Source organism: Polypterus senegalus, chromosome 16, assembly GCF_016835505.1.
Source record: "Polypterus senegalus isolate Bchr_013 chromosome 16, ASM1683550v1, whole genome shotgun sequence".
Taxonomy (NCBI): domain Eukaryota; kingdom Metazoa; phylum Chordata; class Cladistia; order Polypteriformes; family Polypteridae; genus Polypterus; species Polypterus senegalus.
In genome coordinates, this window is record NC_053169.1 from 15,293,806 (window position 1) to 15,313,359 (window position 19,554).

Consider the following 19,554-nt stretch of genomic DNA (forward strand, 5'->3'; position numbering starts at 1 on the left):
CAAATATACCCGGGCAATGCCAGGCACTTCTGCTAGTCATAAATAAAATACAGATTGAGTGGCTGTATAGGGCTTTCTAATTCAGTGGAGTTGTTGGATATGCTGACGGTGCTCAAGCAGTTGTAGACAGAATTGTAACACAACAAGATGTTGTTTAAAGTACAGAAGTAATAAAGTCCCTTATTATATGGGCAGCTCAGAGGACTGGATTTTTTTGATTTTGTTCTTTAGAGTTGTGGTGTGTATGAGCAGTGTAAACATATTTACAGTACATAGCACAACTCTCCTGGTCCAGGCTTTGGTCTTATTACATCTGGGATACTGCAACTCTATGCTGGTAGGAGTACTGGCATGTGTCACCATGCCACTGCAGATGATTCAAAATGCAGAGCACGTCTTATGTTCAACCAGCTGTGGCGGGCACATGTCACTTCCTTTTCAGATCACTCCGTGCACATATTAAGTTCAAATTGTTAATGCTGGTCTATACAAAGTGGCAGTAGGTCAGAACATATATAGAGGAAACTTTTGTGAAGTTCTATGCTCCTTCTGGTCTTCTGATGAGCTGCATATGATGATGCCACCTCCGCGTCCCATCAAATCTCAATTCATACTCTTCGTGTGTGGCTCATATCTGGTGGAACGAGCTGTCCACCTCCATTTGAAATTCTGACATCCTCAGTATGTTTAAGACGTGTCTAAGGACTCTCTTGTTAGGTGAATTTCTGTCTAGCTGATATCAGTCAGGTGTTTGTAAACTTGGAAGTGCAATTTGCTTGCATTTTGTTCTGAGCTCTTCTCTTCTGATGGTCGATTTTGTAACCTTTTCCTGTAACACTTTTACCCAAACACTCCTCCAGGACTCTTTTCTCGATTATGGTGACCTGTTTTGTGAGTCACTTTGGATTAAAGTATTTGTTAAGCAAATAAATGTAAATGTAGGTAGCATTGCACAGCTGCAAAACCTCCAGTCTCTGATCCTCAAGTATTCCCTGCTTCCCCAAAACAACAACCACCATATTTTTTGAGGAGAATCTGGTCGCCCCAACTCTTTCACACACCTCCACTGGTCCCACTTACAATCACCAATTAACCTAAACTGACTGTCTTTGAGAAGGTGGAAGAAAAAAGCAGAGTTTGCAGAGGCAAAGCTTCTCAAAGGGAAGGCTGCCAGGGGCCAATTTCCTCCTACTCGAACTCCCAAATCTACAATCCATCTTCAGTCACACATAAAAGTAAAAATAGATAATATAAAATTATTTAAATAAAGAGGCATGCAAAACTCTTACTTTTAGTCAACATGAAATCTAAAACACCGATGGCGCAATGGTAGCACTGCTGCATCACGGTAAGGAGACCTAGGTTCGCTTCCGGGGTCCTCCCTGCGTGGAGTTTGCATGTTCTCCCCGTGTCTGCGTGGGTTTCCTCCCACAGTCCAAAGACATGCAGGTTAGGTGCATTGATGATCCTAAATTGTCCCTAGTGTGTGCTTGGTGTGTGGGTGTGTGTGCCCTGCGGTGGGCTGGCACTCTGCCCGGGGATTTTCCTGCCTTGCACCCTGTGTTGGCTGGGATTGGCTCCAGCAGACCCCCTTGACCCTGTGTTCGGATATAGCGGGTTGGATAATGGATGGATGGATGAAATCTAAAATTAGTGACAGAGCAAATGCATTATTCAAAAATTGGAGGCACAACCATTCCACATTAACTGCTCCATCAGTCAATCACAAGATAAAAGTTATTATGGAATTCAGAATAACTAAGCTCAGTGACAGCACTGCTGTGCCATAACAAGGAGGCCATGATTCATGTCCTTGGACCTCCCTGCATGGACTTTGTGTGTTCTTCCTGTGTCCATACGAGTTTCTTTTGTGCGCTCCCACATGCAGGTTAGGTGGATTGGTAACTCTAAATTGGTCCCTCTCTGTGTGGTGTGTGTGTCTGTTCACCCTGCAATGATCTGGCTACCATGTTCAGGAATTGTTCCTGCCTTGTGCCCTGTACTTGCTTGGATAGACTGTGATCTTCATGGAGTTAATGGAAGCTCTGATCGGGTGCTCTCGGAAGACTGAGCGAGGAGTCTGAGTGTCTGGGCTTGCAAGTGTCTTGATAAAAACCAAGATCAGGCCTTTAATGACCTCTTAGGCACAGCCATCGGCAGTGTGTGTGTCTGCGGAGAGAGTGTCGACCTCGTCGAGAGGTTTACTTACCTTGGCAGTGACATTCAAGGTGGCTCTTCCTATGAAGTCAGTAGACGGATTGGGAGAGCATGGGGGGTCATGAGGTCAATGGAAAGGGGTGTGTGGCGCTCCTACAAAAGGACGAAGGTCCAAGTCTTTAGAGTCCTGGTGCTTCCTGTTTGTGAGACATGGACACTATCCAGTGACCTGAGACGAAGACTGGACTCCTTCAGTACTGTGTCTCTTCAAAGAATCCTTGGGTACCACTGGTGTGACTTTGTGTTGCTCAAGGAGTTCTGAATGAGGCCCATTACCTGCATTGTGAGGGGCCGTCAGTTATGACAGCTATGTGGTAAAATTCCCAGAGGGTGATCCAGCTCGCAGGATCCTAATTGTTGAGGGCCTGAGTGGTTGGACCAGGCCAAAGGGACACCCATGTTAACACCTGGCTGCGGCAGATAGAGGGTTATTTCCAGGGGGTGAGACTGGTCTACCTGTGGGGTTGCCAATCAGAATCCTAAGCTGTTTCATCATGTGGTGGGTACGGCAACACGCTGTATCGATGCATGCTCCCCAACCTGACCTGACCTGACTCCCACTCCCCCCATGCAATATCAATCCCACCCTGAACCCCACTTATTCCTGCCGAGAGGAACACCTAAACAGACATGGGCTAGAACTGGCAAACTGCACGCACATACATTGACTAGGCACAGGATTTGATCCCAGGACGCTGTGGAATATTAATATGGCAGTGGCGCTAATCCCCCCTGCACTACGTTTCAAATCATGAATTGGTAAATGATGTGGCCACACTAATTTAGTCTTCCATCTTGCCAGCTTTTACAGTGCATGTTTATTCAGAATGGGAGCGTCAACTGATTAGATCCTTCCAACTAAAAGAATAAACTTTGACTGTAGGGCAGACAATTAAGCAGGCAGGCCTTCTTCATGCAATTTTTCTCCCCAAGAAAGTGGCGTCTGCATGTGTCATGCTACAAAATGGCACACGTGGGCTAGTGTTACACATCAGCGCAGCTGTTAGGCTCTCCGTTACACACAAACTGGCTGGCAACAGCTGCAGTTAAAGATGCCTAGAAATGTGTTATTAGAAATGCTTTATTAGGCAGACTGTAGGAAGGACATGCTGCTAAAGAGTGATTTCGAGCCCAGTGCATGATGGGAAAGACGGACAGCTATATCGTGTGGGATTATCATCTCTGCTAGCAAACTAACACCCCCGAACACATTTTTTAATAGATTTTCCCACCCACTGCCACCTTCTTCCAATGACCAGACTCTCCCCACACCATTATTACTACATCAACAACGCCTACCACGTCACCCTCCGAACATCTCATAGCTGAAGACCAAGTGAGAAGACAACTAAAGAAGCTACCCACAGGAATTGCTGATTGAATCAGTCCTCGAGTTCTAAAGGCCTGTGCTGACCAACTTTGTGACATCTTCTGCCACCTGTTCAGTTTGTCCCTAAACCTCCAGAAAGTGGTCCTGCTGTGGAAACATCCTGCATTGTTCCAGTTACAAAGAAGTAAGGCTCCCCTTCAGGTAATGACTACACACCACTGGCACTTACACCGCACATCATGAAGACCTCTGAGAGGCTGGTCCTGGACTATACAAGTCCTCTTGTGGTAGACCACCTGATCTCACTGCAGTTTGCCTAGCAAACAAAGACTGGAGTGGGAGACACAATTGTATATCTTCTCCATTAGGCTTATTCTCACCTGGACAAAGCTGGCAGCACTGTGAGGATGATGCATTTTGATTTCTCCAGTGCCTTTAGTACCATCCAGCCATCCCTGTTAAAATCAGAGACATGCAGGTGGATGAACCTGTGGTGTCCTGGATGACGGACCATCTGTCAGGCAGTCCCCAGTTTGTGAGACTCAGGAACTGTGTGAGCAACACTGGAGCACCAATGGGAACAGGCCTGTCTGCTCTTCTCTTCATTCTGTGCACCTCCGACTATAAATATAATAGCAGGTCACATCACTTGTGGGATTTCTCAGAAGATTCCACACTTATGGGGGTATTGATAAGGGGGGTAAGACAATGGAGAGGAGTCAGGGGGAAGATCTTTGTTTCTTGGTGCAAAGAGAATTGTCTTCATCTTAACATCAGCAAAATCAACAAATGACTTTCGCTGCAACAAAGAGCTTCTACGTCTAGCACTATTCACAGAGTGGATGAAGAGGTGGCTCATTCCTACAAGTACTTGGGGGGCATCCACATCCATGACAGGTTGGACTGGTCTCGGAACACAGAAGAACTATATAAGAAATGGCACAGCAGGCTTTTCTTCCTTAGGAGACTGTGTTCCTTAAATGAGGGAAGTAACACCCTTCACATCTTCTACAACTCTTCTGATGGCCAGTGCAATGTTCAGCGCTGTGGTGTACTGGGATGGTATCATTCAGGAGAGGCCCACCAAATCAACAAGCTAATTAAAATGTTCAGGGTCCGTTATGGGACACACTCTGGATCCCCTGGAGGTTGTAGCCAAGGAGAGGATTAAAGCAAATCTGAGTGCCATTATGGACAATGCTGCACATCTGCTCTCTGACACACCAACACTGAGGACTTTCAGACAGTGGATCATTCAGCAGAAGTGTGTCAAGAAATGAAATTGTGGGCATCCACATCCATGATAGGTGGGACTAGTCTCGGAACACAGAGAAACTATAGGAGAAAGGGCAGAGCAGGTTCTTCTTCCTAAGGAGACTGTGCTTCTTCATTGTGGGAGGCGACATCAATTAACATCTCTCTGTGATGGCCAGTGTGGTGGGCTGTGCTGGTAACATCACTTCTGGAGAGACCCACCAAATCAACAGGCTTATGTAAAGGGCAGGGTCACTTACTGGACACACTCTACACCCCCTGGAGTTCATAGCAAAGGAGAGAATGGAAATAAAACTGAGTGTTCTTAAGAACAACGCTGCACATCCTCTCTCTGACACACCAAGGACTTTCAGACGGTGGATCATTCAGCAGAAGTGTGTCAAGAAATGCAATTGGGGACATCCACATCCATTACAGGTTGGACTGGTCTCGGAACACAGAAGAACTACATAAGAAATAGCAGAGCAGGCTTTTCTTCCATAGGAGACTGTGTTCCTTTAATATGGAAAGTGACATCCTTCACATCTTCTACAACTCTTCTGATTTCCAGTGCTGTGTTCTCCGCTGTGATGTACTGGGCTGGTATCATTCAGGAGTGACCCACCGAATCAACAAGCTCATTAAAATGTTCAGGCTCGGTTATGGGACACACTCTGCATCCCCTGGAGGTCGTAGCAAAGGAGAGGATTAAAGCAAATCCGCGTGACATTATGGACAATGCTGCACATCCGCTCTCTGACACACCAACACTGAGGACTTTCAGGCAGTGAATCAGTCAGCAGAAGTGTGTCAAGAAATGCAATTGGGGGGCTCCTTTATACCCATAGAAATATGTCTGTATAGCGCCTCGATGGGACAGGGACTGCCAAGTCTGACGTTTTTCTTTCTTTCCATTATTCTTCCTTTGTAATCAGTCTGGAGTGTATACAGACCAAAGTGTGTGTGTGTTTAATTATGTATTTGCTTACCTATTTAGCAACCTATTTATGTATTTATTTATTTAAAGTGTCTGCGTGGGTTTTCTGCAGTGGGTTGGCACCCTGCCCGGGGTTTGTTTCCCACCTTGCGCCCTGTGTTGGTTGGGATTGCCTCCAGCAGACGCCCGTGACCCTGTAGTTAGGATAGTCTGCTGGAGCCAATCCCAGCCAACACAGGGCGCAAGGCAGAAACAAACCCCGGGCAGGGCTCCAGCCCACCGCAGGGCACATACACACCCACACACCAAGCACACATTAGAGACAATTTAGGATTGCCAATGCACCTAACCTGCATGTCTTTGGACTGTGGGAGGAAACCGGAGCACCAGGAGGAAATCCACACAGACACAAGGAGAACATGCAAACTCCACGCAGGGAGGACCCAGGAAGCGAACCCGGGTCTCTTAACTGTGAGGCAGCGCCACTACCCACTGAAAAAGACAAATTTAAATCAATAATCATTTATTCTCAATAATTTTTATCAATATTAAAATCAAAGGGGAATAAGAAGATTTCTCCCCGAGAAAGAGATGAGACTCTGAAAGTGTCTGTTGTTTTAAGTGACAGGAGCTCAGCCTCTCTTTTTTGCCCGATGTGCATGTAAGACGAGACAACCGGACTCAGCTTCTCATTCGAGCTAGCGGGGCACCCTGATATTTCACCACTTTCTCAAAAGTACATTGAAAGTACTGCATGTGCAAAAACCAAAATGAAGAAAATGTTACCAAACATCATTATCACTTGTAAAATAAGAACACAGAAACAAAAAAGAAGAGGTTTTGGGGCTCCACCCCGTGTGCTGTCGATAGATCTGTAGAGTGACCTCAAAAGACCGAGTCCAGAGTGCAACTGACTGGCTTTATAGGTGGTGGAAAGGAAGAGGAGGGTCCAACAGTGAGGAAGTGAGGTCAGCGGGGGGGGCGTGGTCTGGAGAGGGAAGTGCAAGTTGGTTAGACTGTAGCTGGTCTTCCCTTCTGGGGTTATGCAGAGGAGGGAGAGAAGACATTAGTGCACTTCGTTAACCCCGGACCCTGCATTTTTACTCTTTGTTAAGCCCAAAGACTCTCTCCCATTTTTATGTGTGTGACACCCTCAAGCTCATTAGTGGTAAACTCATCATACGCCCAGCTCAAGGTTAGTTACTTGGGACGTGGAGAATATAAACAGTTTGACTGTGCAAAATATTCCCATCATGCACTGCTCTTCTGTTCAGCATGAAGTGAATGTTCTTCTGCTCCAATATTAACAGCTGAATCTTTCTCTCTAGGGTGACAAGGGCATAGATGGCACACCGGGGACAGATGGCTCACCCGGATCCCCAGTAAGTGTACTTTTTTTATTCTCAATTCATTATTGGATTCTTTTGATTTGTTTCGTTTCCATTTTAGAATAACCTGCCAGACTGTGTTTTTCTTCTTGCTTTGGATTTGCTTTTCATTGCACAGCTGCTGGAAGCTGTACTCATGTACATTGGCCTTTAAATTTTCCTTTTTGTGTGTCATTGCTGAATTAACTGTGTTTGATTTAAGTGCATGTCACTCATTTTCTTTTTTGCTTTAATGGCGCTTGCTGCAAGAGAAGGACGGCCATGCCTTTTGCACCTCACAACTTGTCAGTGTTTCTCACTCACTGCTGGATTCTGGTCTGTCATGGACTACAAGATGCCCAGAGTTTAATCTGTGCAGGAGTTCAAGAACATGGGTCATCACACAGCCGCATGGTGAATTATCAGGGCAGAGAGGCACACGGGGCCCACATCCACTGACCTTTCAGAACGTGGTGTACCAGTCCATTCCATTTTGTTTGTGTTTCCCAATGCTGCGTGTTTACGAGTTAGCTGTCAGATGGATTTTTTTTTAGATATCGTTGTGCCATAGATATACAGTGCTGAACATGAGAACTGTGGCTTCTCACAGTTTACTGTGGTTGGCAAGTGAGTCTAATCCACATCTACTCCAAATATTTTTAAAACCTCATAAAACGCCAGCCTTCACCCTTAAATAGAACAGGATTTGTGGCCTTTATTAGCGAGGAGGGGTAATGAAATATGAAACGAAGAGATGCTTGTGTATGGAACTCTTGACTCCTAAAGGCATTAATAACAATATTTCAAAACGTATATTTCAAAAAATCAAAACTCGAAATACAGCCAAGCTACCTTAAATATCAGCAGGCTCATTAATGGAGATGCTCAGTGCAAAGTCATCTTGGTGCCTTCAATTCTCTGCTCTTTTATGAATGAGGAATTCTCCTGAGACTTGCTACCTCCTTACGAGCCATTGAGGTCTTACAAGAGCCTTACACGGGACTTGAAAGGTGACAAATTATTGCTAGGGTCACAGCGTAACTATAGTAACTACAGTTGATGACAACACACTTCAACCACACTGGGGGTCAGCAGGAAAGTAAAACATTGTCAGAGTTTCCATCACCAGGGTGTCCAAGCTTGTGACCTTCATTTGGTTAAAGTACAGCGAAGGCACCAATTGAAATAGCGAGGGGTGGCTGGCATCAGTTACCACAGTCTGGATATCCCAGTGGTATGAGGTTGTGTGAGACCCCAATCCCAAAAACAGTTGGGACAGCATGGACAAGGCTATGAACTTCTATACTAACAAAAAAAGTGTGAAGATCAGTTCTGTCTGTCTATCTATCTATCTATCTATCTATCTATCTATCTATCTATCTATCTATCTATCTATCTATCTATCTATCTATCTATCTATCTATCTATCTATCTATCTATCTATCTATGCATTATATAGTGCCTTTCACTATCTATCTATCTATCATATAGAGCCTTTCATATCTATCTATTTATCTATCTATGCATTATATAGTGGCCTTTCACATCTATCTATCTATCTATCTATCTATGCATTATATAGTGAATTTATATCTATCTATATATCTGTTATATAGTGCCTTTCTTATCTATCTATCTATCTATCTATCTATGCATTATATAGTGCCTTTCACATCTATCTATGCATTATACAGTGAATTTATATCTATCTATTGTGACAGGTAGGGGGCAGTATCGCTCCCTTTAACCCCTGTCCAAGACTCCATACACCAGGAAAAAGTCCAAAAATTTACTTTATTTTTACACAACAGTGCCCAAAGCACCCTCCTATCCACAATACTCATTAATAAACCAATACAATAACAATAAACTCTCCACCACTCCCAGAGCTGTCACAGTTCTTTTAAAGTCCCTGACCCGGAAGTGTTCCAATCCCCAGTTCATGTGATCCTTATCACTTCCAGGTCAGATAAAAAGTCCTTTTCTTCATCCCGGAAGTACGTCACTTCTGCTGTCGCTCTGCCTATGACGTATGACGCACTTCCGGGTTATAGGGCAAATATGACACTCTATGCCTCTCTGCAGCGTCCTCTGTTGGCTCCTGGGGTATCCAGCAGGTTTGCAGTGGAAAACTCCAAAGTCCATGATTCCCTGCTGGCACCCGGGGCACCTCCATGCTGCAGGGAGAGTTCCATCTTGCGGCCTGGGGGTATTGGCCGTGATGACAAGCCGGCCATAGACCACTGTACTCTCCACCCAGTGAATTACCGTGTTTTGAAGCGTCCAGTCCAGCGAGGGTCGTCTTCCTCCAGGTAGGACTTCTGAACGGACCTTGGCTCTGCCTTCTGTAGTATTCCCTGGAGAACCTAGGGGGAATTTCATAACGGTAATCCACCTTATCCCTGTCCTCCAGGGACAGTTGTGCCAAATATGGCCCGGCCGTCAGCATCCGTAACATTGCCTTTGTCCTCCCGGAATTCTCCCTATGCGACGCTGGAAACACTTGGGGAACTCTGTCTCTGTCCCTTTTCTCGCTGAGGAGGGTTCCCCAGCCGCCTCTATGTTTTTTACGCCCTTCTCCTTCTTGTCAGAAGATCCCTGCTTTATTTTTGGGATCTCCTGCTTACTCTGGGGTTTGTCGACAGTTTGGATCTCTCTATGAGAGAAAGAACGCCCCTTTCCTGTCTGCACCCCTTTAGATTTATTAATTACACGTGTCGGGATCTTTAGGACTGAATTGTTCCCAGAGACAGAACCATCCAGCTGCTCCGGCTCGATCGGCCCTTGCCCCGACTATTCTGTAGGGCACGCATCCACTTGGCACTCGCTATGGATTAGACGCGGGCCCGTGTCACTCTGCATCCCTATGTCCTTATATACGGCACAGGCTTTACCTACCTGTACCGCCAAATCATTTAAGTCGGGAGGCTGTCGTCCTAACCGCCACAAGAATTCATCCACTTCCAGATGGGCACTTCGGCCGTCTCTCCCAGTTCTCCGACAATCTTTTTAATCGCCGTCAGCATCTGCAAAATACTTTTGACGGGCTCGATAAATTTTTCGAGTTCCCGTACATTTATAACACTATTTAATTCGGCCGGAGGTAGACTTACTTCCTTGTTCGCCTTTCCATCCAGCTGGGAGCCAATGAACACGCCCGCTGTCGTCACATGTTCTGACGGGCTTTGCGGAGGCTTCTGGGATTTGGAGTTCTTTATATCGGAGGACCGGGGTCACCTCCTTCGGCGGACTGCGGTCTGTCTCTATTAATTTGTTAACCGACCAATCAGCCATTTCCCGGCCCTCCTTACCTTCTTGTAGGGTGAGTGGTGCTTCGCTCACCTCCCCCTTCCCCTTCAGAATGTCCGAGTCCGTCTTCTTGCGGGCAAAGGTAGAAACAACGGGACACGGACCTTCTCCTTCCCACAATGCACCAGGTTGGATCGCGTGTCCCTCGCCAGCACCCGACATGCGGAAGTCTTTTGTATTCCCCACATGCTCGACTGAGAGCGTACCGCCGTCTTCGGAAGAGTTACCTGCTTCCCGCAGAGCCTTCGGATGACGTTCTCCGAGGTATGTGCATGGCACTAAATAAGATGTTTTAAAAATATGTTCGTTAAATATGCCGGCACATACCTCGGTGTTTTTCTCTTCCTCCGGATGTTTCTCCTGTGCTGCGCAGCCGCTCTGTACTCCCTCCCAGTTGTCGACCATGGTGAGTAGATCTCCTCCGCTGGTGCTGCTACTTGGCTTCAGCTTCTTCTTTCCCATGACGTAGTTGAAGAAAAGGGTTTCAGGCGATGTTGCTGCGTGTTCTGACGCTGTTGTCTTGGGGTTCTCTGCCCACAGAAAATTTTTGTACAGGTCCCCTGCCAAAAGGACGGCCAAAGAATCCTGCCGGCTACGCCACTGTGGCAGATAGGGGGCAGTATCGCTCCCTTGAACCCCTGTCCAAGACTCCAGACACCAGGTAAAAGTCCTTTTCTTCATCCCGGAAGTACGTCACTTCTGCTGTCGCTCTGCCTATGTCGCACGTCCGGGTTATAGGGCACATATGACTCTCTATGCCTCCCTGCAGCGTCCTCTGTTGGCCCCTGGAGTATCCAGCAGGTTTGCAGGGGAAAACTCCAAAGTCCATGATTCCCTGCTGGCACCCGGAGCACCTCCATGCTGCAGAGAGAGTTCCATCTTGCGGCCTGGGGGTATTGGCCATTATGACAAGCCGGCCATAGACCACACTATCTATCTGTTATATAGTGCCTTTCATATCCATCTATCTATCTATGCATTATATAGAGCCTTTCATAGCTGTCTGTCTATCTATCTATCTATCATATAGTGCCTTTTATATCTATCTATCTATCTATCTATCTATCTATCTATCTATCTATCTATCTATCTATCTATCTATCGATCGTTCTTTTCATAATATCTTTCTGTATATGTCTGTCTATCGTAATACCTTTCCTATTTGTGTGCCTGTCAGCACAAATTTATATGCATTTATTTAAAACATAATTTAAGTTTATTTGTATTTGTAGGGAGCTGCTGGGCCTCTAGGACTTGATGGTGACAAAGTGAGTTTTTTTTTTTTTTCTCTCTTTTCCATATATTTTTTAAATTATGAAAGAGGCAATAAATATTACACTGCAGCCTTTGCTTGTATTGTGTATTTTTTTTAAAGCTTTTGAAAAATGCTGACTGATACTCGGAGTTTACGGTTGTACATTTTCTTACCCCCAGGGCTGCTGGAAATTGATGTTGCAGTGACTTTTGATTTGTTGTGGGATTTATAGTAGGAAAAGGCGAAATGTGTTTGTAATGATAGGTCAGGAAAATCATAGCTCAGCCAGAAGTGTACCATGGCGCGCCATTAATACCCGGGCCTATCATCTTTATGACGGCAGGTAGCGCGGCCTCCAGCGATATGTCTGAAGTGCACCATGAGACCTTTCTAGAAGTACAAGCCCCTGAGACATGAATCCAATTGCTGATATTATTTTCATTTCTGAAACTTCTTTGTTTGTGAAGGAATAGAACATGGGAATGGGAAGTTCAAAGGACTCAGTTCTTAAGCAGTTAATTATGTGCCCTGGAATGGCTATTTGCTTTTTTTATTTTATACGTATTTACTTCAGTGATTACTGTTTATTATTCTGTATTTGGTACGATGTCCACTTTAAATAATTAAGCCTTTTGTCAACTCCTCTGTGTTCCTGTCTAATGTCATAGAGACTTTCTGAGGTCATTATGTTAGCTGATCTTGATTAATGATTATTAGAACGTTTTGAGTTTTTATTTTATTTTTTTTTTTTCTTAATGATTGTCTATGGAAAAGAGGATTCACCAGTTCTCTCTGATGCTTCCCATTTTAAACACAGCATTAAATCAGACGGGCCACCATTTTATTTTGAAACCTGAGATGCTGCCATCAATGAGTGTTGGCACAGTCCCCTTGGCATTCCCTCACCCTTCCCTATCTCAGGTGTAGTGGAGGGTCTACAGAAGTGAACAGATTTGTTGGCACCCTGACCTGATATGTCATTGAGTCACACAAAGCAAGTGTGACAAGAGATCAAGTGTTGCTTCTTCTAAAAAGAGCTTCTAAAATGGCCTGGACACTTTTGTTGGTACCTGAATAACTGGATTCAGGGAATTTTTCAAACTTGCTGTTTTCTTGAATTCGTATTACACTCATCCCTAATCATGCAGTCAGTCGCTCAACCGATTTAAATGGAGAAATGTCATCACGTCATCATGTGTCCAACACTGAACACAGACCAGAGAAACTCAAGGAGAGAGTTGTCTGAGGAGATCAGAAAGAAAATGATAGACAAGCATGTTAATGGTAAAGACCATCTCCTAGCAGCTTGATGCTCCTGTTGTAACAGTTGCAAATATTATGAAGAAGTTTAAGGTCCATGGGACGATAACTGACCTCTCTGGATGCCGGGCCAGAATGAACAAGAAGGATAGTGAGAATGGCAGACAAAAAGCCAAGGACAATGTCCAAAGAGACACAAGCTTATCTCCAAGGTTGAGGTCCATCACTTTTTTGAGTGTCAGTGGGCTCAACGGAAGAAGATCCAGGAGGACTCCACATAAAAAACATTGGAAGTGGTCTCCCCTTGACTTTCTTGTATCCTCAGATATGGGGATGGATATTTGAGGAGTAAACCACAAGACAATGATTATATTTTTATATTATGTACGTTAAAGAACCATCAACAACAAATCAAATTAATAAAATATTGAACAATTATTATAAAAGTTAAGTTGAATAAATTGGACTGTGCAGCCGAATGAATAAAAGGTAAAGTACCACTCCAGTTAGTGGAAATAGTCCAAAAGTTGATAGAAATCTACATTTTGTACCTAATACTTGTATGCTAAATATGGTTGATCTAAGTGATAGTGTATTCAAGTTATCGTGTTTACGCACAGACATAATTCCAAAAATGATATTTTCAGACTAAGGGATGTCTAAAACGTCGAGATTAATCAAAATCTTGAAATGAAATTTTTGGAGGATTCCTAATCTTTTTCTTATACTCAATATACAAGAAAATCAGGGAGGTCTAAAATGTCGAAATTCATCAAAATTTCAACATCGAATTTTTGGACAATTACAATAATTTCCCCATACTTCATATATGAGAAAGTCAAGGAGGTCGAGATTCATCAAAATCTCTACATTTAATTTTTGGATCATTCCAATACTTTCCCTAAACTTTGTATACCAGAAAGTCAGGAAGGTCTAACATGTCGAGATTAATGAAAATATTGGCAATGAATCTTTGGACAATTACAATACTTTCCCTATACTTCGTAAACGAGACAGTCATCCATCCATCCATTATCCAACCCGCTATATCCTATCTACAGGGTCACGGGGGTCTGCTGGAGCCAATCCCAGCTAACACAGGGCGCAAGGCAGGAAGCAAACCCAAGGCAGGGCGCAAGCCCACCACAGTACGAGACAGTCAGGGATGTCTAAAATGCCAAAATTCATCAAAGTTTCGACATCAAATTTTTGGACGATTACAATCCTTTCCCTATACTTAGTGTATGAGAAAGTTAGGGAGGTTTAAAATGTCGAGATTCATCAAAATTTCGACATTAAATTTTTGGACGATTAAAATCCTTTCCCTATACTTAGTATACGAGAAAGTTAGGGAGGTTTATCAAAATCTTGACATTGAAATTTTTGGCCGATTACAATACTTTTTCTTATACTCAATATACAAGAAAATCAGGGAGGTCTAAAATGTCGAGATTCATCAAAATTTTGACATCGAATTTTTGGACAATTACAATACTTTCCCTATATTTCATATATGAGAAAGTCAAGGAGGTCGAGATTCATCAAAATCTCTACATTTAATTTTTGGATCATTCCAATACTTTCCCTAAACTTTGTATACCAGAAAGTCGGAAAGGTCTAACATGTCGAGATTAATTAAAATATTGGCAATGAATCTTTGGACAATTACAATACTTTCCCTATACTTCGTATACGAGACATTCATCCATCCATCCATTATCCAACCCGCTATATCCTAACTACAGGGTCACGGGGGTCTGCTGGAGCCAATCCCAGCTAACACAGGGCGCAAGGCAGGAAGCAAACCCAAGGCAGGGCGCCAGCCCACCACAGTACGAGACAGTCAGGGATGTCTAAAATGCCAAAATTCATCAAAGTTTCGACATCAAATTTTTGGACGATTACAATCCTTTCCCTATACTTAGTGTATGAGAAAGTTAGGGAGGTTTAAAATGTCGAGATTCATCAAAATTTCGACATTAAATTTTTGGACGATTAAAATCCTTTCCCTATACTTAGTATACAAGAAAGTTAGGGAGGTTTATCAAAATCTTGACATTGAAATTTTTGGCCGATTACAATACTTTCATATATGAGAAACTAAAAACAGACTGGAATTTGCTAAAATACATCTTGACAAACCTCAGTGCTTCTGGGAGAATGTCCCTGGGACAGATGGGACCAACCTGGAGATTTTTTTTGGCAAGTCACATCAGCCCCATGTCGACAGATGATTAAATGAAGCTTTCAAAGAAAAGAATTCCATAGCTGCTGTGAAACATGCAGGAGGCTCGCTTATGTTCTGAAGCTGCTTTGCTGTGTCTGTAATGGGGTGCCTTGAGTCTGTGCAGGGAACAATGAAATCTCAAGACTATTGAGACATTTAGGAGTGAAATGACCTGCCCAGTGTCAGTGCGCTCTGTCTCAGTCATATATAAGGAGTCGAAACACTCAGTGAAAAGCACCCAAGAATGGCTGAGAATAAACATTGGACTGTTCTGAAGTGGCCTTCTGTGAGTCCTGACTTGAATCCTATGGAACATCTGTGGAAAGATCTTGAAACATGCAATCTGGAGAAAGACCCCCTCCAAATCTGACCCAGCTGGAGCAGTTTACTCGGGACGAGTGGGCCAAATACAACCTGTGGACCAGCGCAGAAGTCTCATGGAGACCTCGAGGGAGCAGTTGTTGGCAGTGACTGCAAACTCTAAGAGTTGTGCAACAAAATATGAGGTGAAGGGTCCCATCATTTGTGTCCATGCCATTGTAATTTGAAATATTCAGTTGAATCAAAACTCTAAACCAAAGTCTGATTGTTGTTAAATATGGAATAAACAATGATGGGTGCCAATTACTTTGGTCATTTTCAAGTTGTTTTCGAGACAATTGTCAGGTTAATTGGACAATTGTGCCCACCTTTGTAGTTGGCAAAAAAAAAAAAGAGATACATGGCAAGTAAAGTTGTCACTTTAAGTCATCTTTTTTGTGAAACCTCTTTCCTGGTAAAGGTCATAGTGGCAGCAGGCCAAGCAGGTTAGCCCACATATTCTTGTCATCAATTACAGATTCCAGCTCTTCCTGAGGAATTTCCAGGTTTCCCCAAACCAACACAGAAATCTGAACCCCACCAGCATGTTCAGAGCAATTCTAGGGACAGTCACCTAGGGGACATCCTTGTGACAAGCCCAAACCACTTCAACTGGCTGTTCTCAAACTGCAGTAGCTGCGACTCCCCTCTCAGGCTCTCTCGAATAGCTGACCTTCTCACCCTATCAGCCCACCCATCCTACAAAAAAGTTAATTTCTGGGGCTTGTACTTACAATCTCATTCTTCGGTCCTTACCCACAGCTCATGACCATCACTGGGGACAGGGATGTAGATCATCCGGTAAACGGAGAGTTTTGTCTTCGGTCTCTGTTCCTACTTCACCAACGTGGACTGGTACAGCTTCCACAAAATGGCTGCTGTTGCTCCAATTGCATTCCCTTTTTCCATGAATCATGAACAAGATCTTGAGATTTGTGATGGGTCCTCCACTAAGGGCAGCTGTTCTCCTTGCACCTGGAAAGCATAACCCACACATTTCTAACAGTGAACTATGACCTCATCCCTGACACTTCACGTTCATCGGTGAATCGCTCGAGTGTGTGCCAAAGTTCACAGTCCAATGAGGCAAAGAGGATAACCTCATCTGCGTGAAGCAACGATGCTACCTCTAGTCTAACGAACTGGACCTTCTCACATCCTCTGCTGTGATTTGATATTCATATCAACCACAGACAGGAGTGGCGACCACACACACCACCTTGATGGAGTCCGACATCCTCAGTGAACAAATTCGACTTCGCTCCAAGTATTCAGCTCTCGCTGCACTCATTTAGGGAGTGAATAGCATGCGTGAGCGGCCCTGTTACCCCATAATCCTGCAGGATGTCATCCAACACACGTTGCAGGGGCACGGTCAGAGGCTTTTTCCAAATCTACATAACGCATGTAGACTGGTTTATCATACCACCCGTGCACCCTCCAGCAACTGCACCAGAGATTCGACCGTGCCTACTATTTCATGGTCAGGATGGAATCCGCTTTGTTCCTCTTTAGACTTAAACACCGCAGAGGTTCCAGCTATTGTATCAGGTCAGTTGCGGACCTCCATTTCCAGGTTCTGCCACTATTATGTGGGCACCTTTGGAACTAGCAACGAGATCTGTGTAACCCCTTCTTTAATGGGGTTTTCTATGACAAATCATCACAAATGACAGATCAGCACAAATTAAATTGTAACCCTTACATCTTAAAATTTCATTAAAATTGCCATACTGAATTACATTATGTATATTTTTTATATACTTTGTTAATCCCAGAGGGGGTCAGACTGCAGGGTCAGCCATTGTAGAGCACCCCTGGATCAATTTCCAGGTTGAGAGCCTTGATCCAGGGCCCAACAGGGTAGGATCCCTGCTGGCAGTAATGTGATTTGAACCAGCAACCATCCAGATACCAGCGCAGATCCTTGGCCCCCAAGCCACCATATTAATTACAGTGGTGTCTCGTAGTCCAAACTTAAATCGTTTCGGGGGGCCATTTGAAATCTGAATTGTTCAAAGTCCGAATCAGCTTTGCCCATTGGAAATAATGGAAAGTGAATTAATCTGTCCCCAGTTCCCATTTCGATAACCTTAAACAGCAAATGCACATAATGTAAGGTAAAAATAACAGAGTTAAATTCCCTAAATAATAAATTAAAACAGTCAGTCAGTCATTCTCCAACCCGCTATATCCTAACACAGGGTTACGGGGGGTCTGCTGGAGCCAATCCCAGCCAACACAGGGCGCAAGGCAGGAAACAAACCCCCGGGCAGGGTGCCAGCCCACCGCAGGACAAATTAAAATATGATTAAAATATGAAAGCAATAAATAAAATATGTAAATACTGTATAATAAAATCTCCCCGTGTCTGCGTGGGTTTCCTCCGGGCGCTCCGGTTTCCTCCCACAATCCAAAGACATGCAGGTTAGGTGGATTGGCGATTATCAATTGGCCCTAGTGTGTGTGTGGATGTGTTTGTGTGTGTGTCCTGCGGTGGGTTGGCACCCTGCCCAGGATTGGTTCCTGCCTTGTGCCCTGTGTTGGCTGGGATTGGCTCCAGCAGACCCCCGTGACCCTGTATTCGGATTCAGCGGGTTAGACAATGGATGGATGGATGTATAATAAAATGAAAATTGCATTTACTGTACCTTAATGAGGAGTGCTGATATCCCATGTGGCTGGTGGAGAGGAAGAGAATGGTTACCGTTTGGAAGGGGAGTCACCTTTCATAAACACACCAAATGACTGCGCGCATTAAGTTCCTTTATCACATTAATCATCGATACTACAACCTTCCTCTTAGGCTTCATTGCTTGCACACTCTTCTTGGATGCCGTGGTTAATTGATAGGGGTTTTATAGAAATATATATTCAAACGCACAAAAAAATAAAGCGAAAAATCATCAAAGACCCGTAAGCGTCACACATGAGATGCTTTCACAGCAAGAGCGAAAGACGACTTGGGCGCATAACAGATCACGTTTACGCTCGCCACATAAGCGCTATATGCCACTGTTTCGTTTTCACTGAGCACGCAGATCGAACGTAGGAGCATCTTTAAAGCAACAGATCACATTTCTCTTGACTTTAGCGTTCAAACTCTGGAACGTTCAGAGTTAGAATCGTTCAAAGTATGAGGCAACTCTATTTTTATATATATATATATATATATATATATATATATATATATATATTATATAAAATTCTTTTCGTGTTTGAAACGGAAATTGCATATGACCACAACAGTCAGGTTACACAGAGAAAGTTAGACAGAAGCAGATCGAGGGAGAAGGCTCACAGTCTCGCTGATCAGCGTATACGACAATCACAATTGACGGCCTCCCAAACACCCGAACAACGTGCTGAACAGAATCGAATTCGACGGATGCGGTATTCACAGGCTACCACGTCACACAGACATCAGGGTCTGTATATGGATTACTGCCTACATCCAAAAGTTACAATAGGAGAAATGGACATCATGTGTGAGTACTGCCAAGCACAGAGGGTTACATCTGAATCATGTGGGATGTGCTGTTCAGATGGCAAGGTGAAATGAACACCTTTAAGCCATCCACCTGAACCGTTGTTGTCTCTTATTTCTGGCTCAAATCCACATTCAACTCATTTCCTACAGAACATTAGGAAATACAATTCGTGTATTCAGATGACATCGTTTCGCACCACACCTGCTACCTAGGAGTCTGGCTTTATGCCGACATTTAAAATGCGGGGACAAATCGATCATTGAATTGGGTGCCATTGCCTCATTAGAGCCACAAATCTTTCCTTTCCGCTCTGTGAGCGAAGCCACTGGGTAATCTGCTAGTATCCTTTTTAATAAAACCCCTGTGTGCCTCCAGGTGTCTGTGTGTGTGTGTCTTCTGGTGAAGTGTGCATGCGTGGGGCCACACGGCACGTGTTCAGTCTCTCCCTGTGCAGAGAGAGAGAGATACACACACACACACACACACACAGGCACGAGAGAGACACACACACACAGAGGAGGGCGTGAGAGAGACACATACACACACA

The 19,554-nt window shown here is 44.2% G+C and overlaps 1 protein-coding gene across 2 annotated transcripts in view; it reads left to right on the forward strand.

Moving 5' to 3' along the window:
- The window catches only part of LOC120516453 (collagen alpha-1(XIX) chain), a 478,053-nt gene that overhangs the window by 116,602 nt on the left and 341,897 nt on the right, over window positions 1-19,554 (forward strand). For both annotated transcript variants that reach the window (XM_039738131.1, XM_039738132.1), the window contains exons 10-11: window positions 7,067-7,120; window positions 11,647-11,682. In XM_039738131.1, the coding sequence (XP_039594065.1) occupies window positions 7,067-7,120; window positions 11,647-11,682 (90 nt within the window). The remainder of the gene's footprint in view (window positions 1-7,066; window positions 7,121-11,646; window positions 11,683-19,554) is intronic.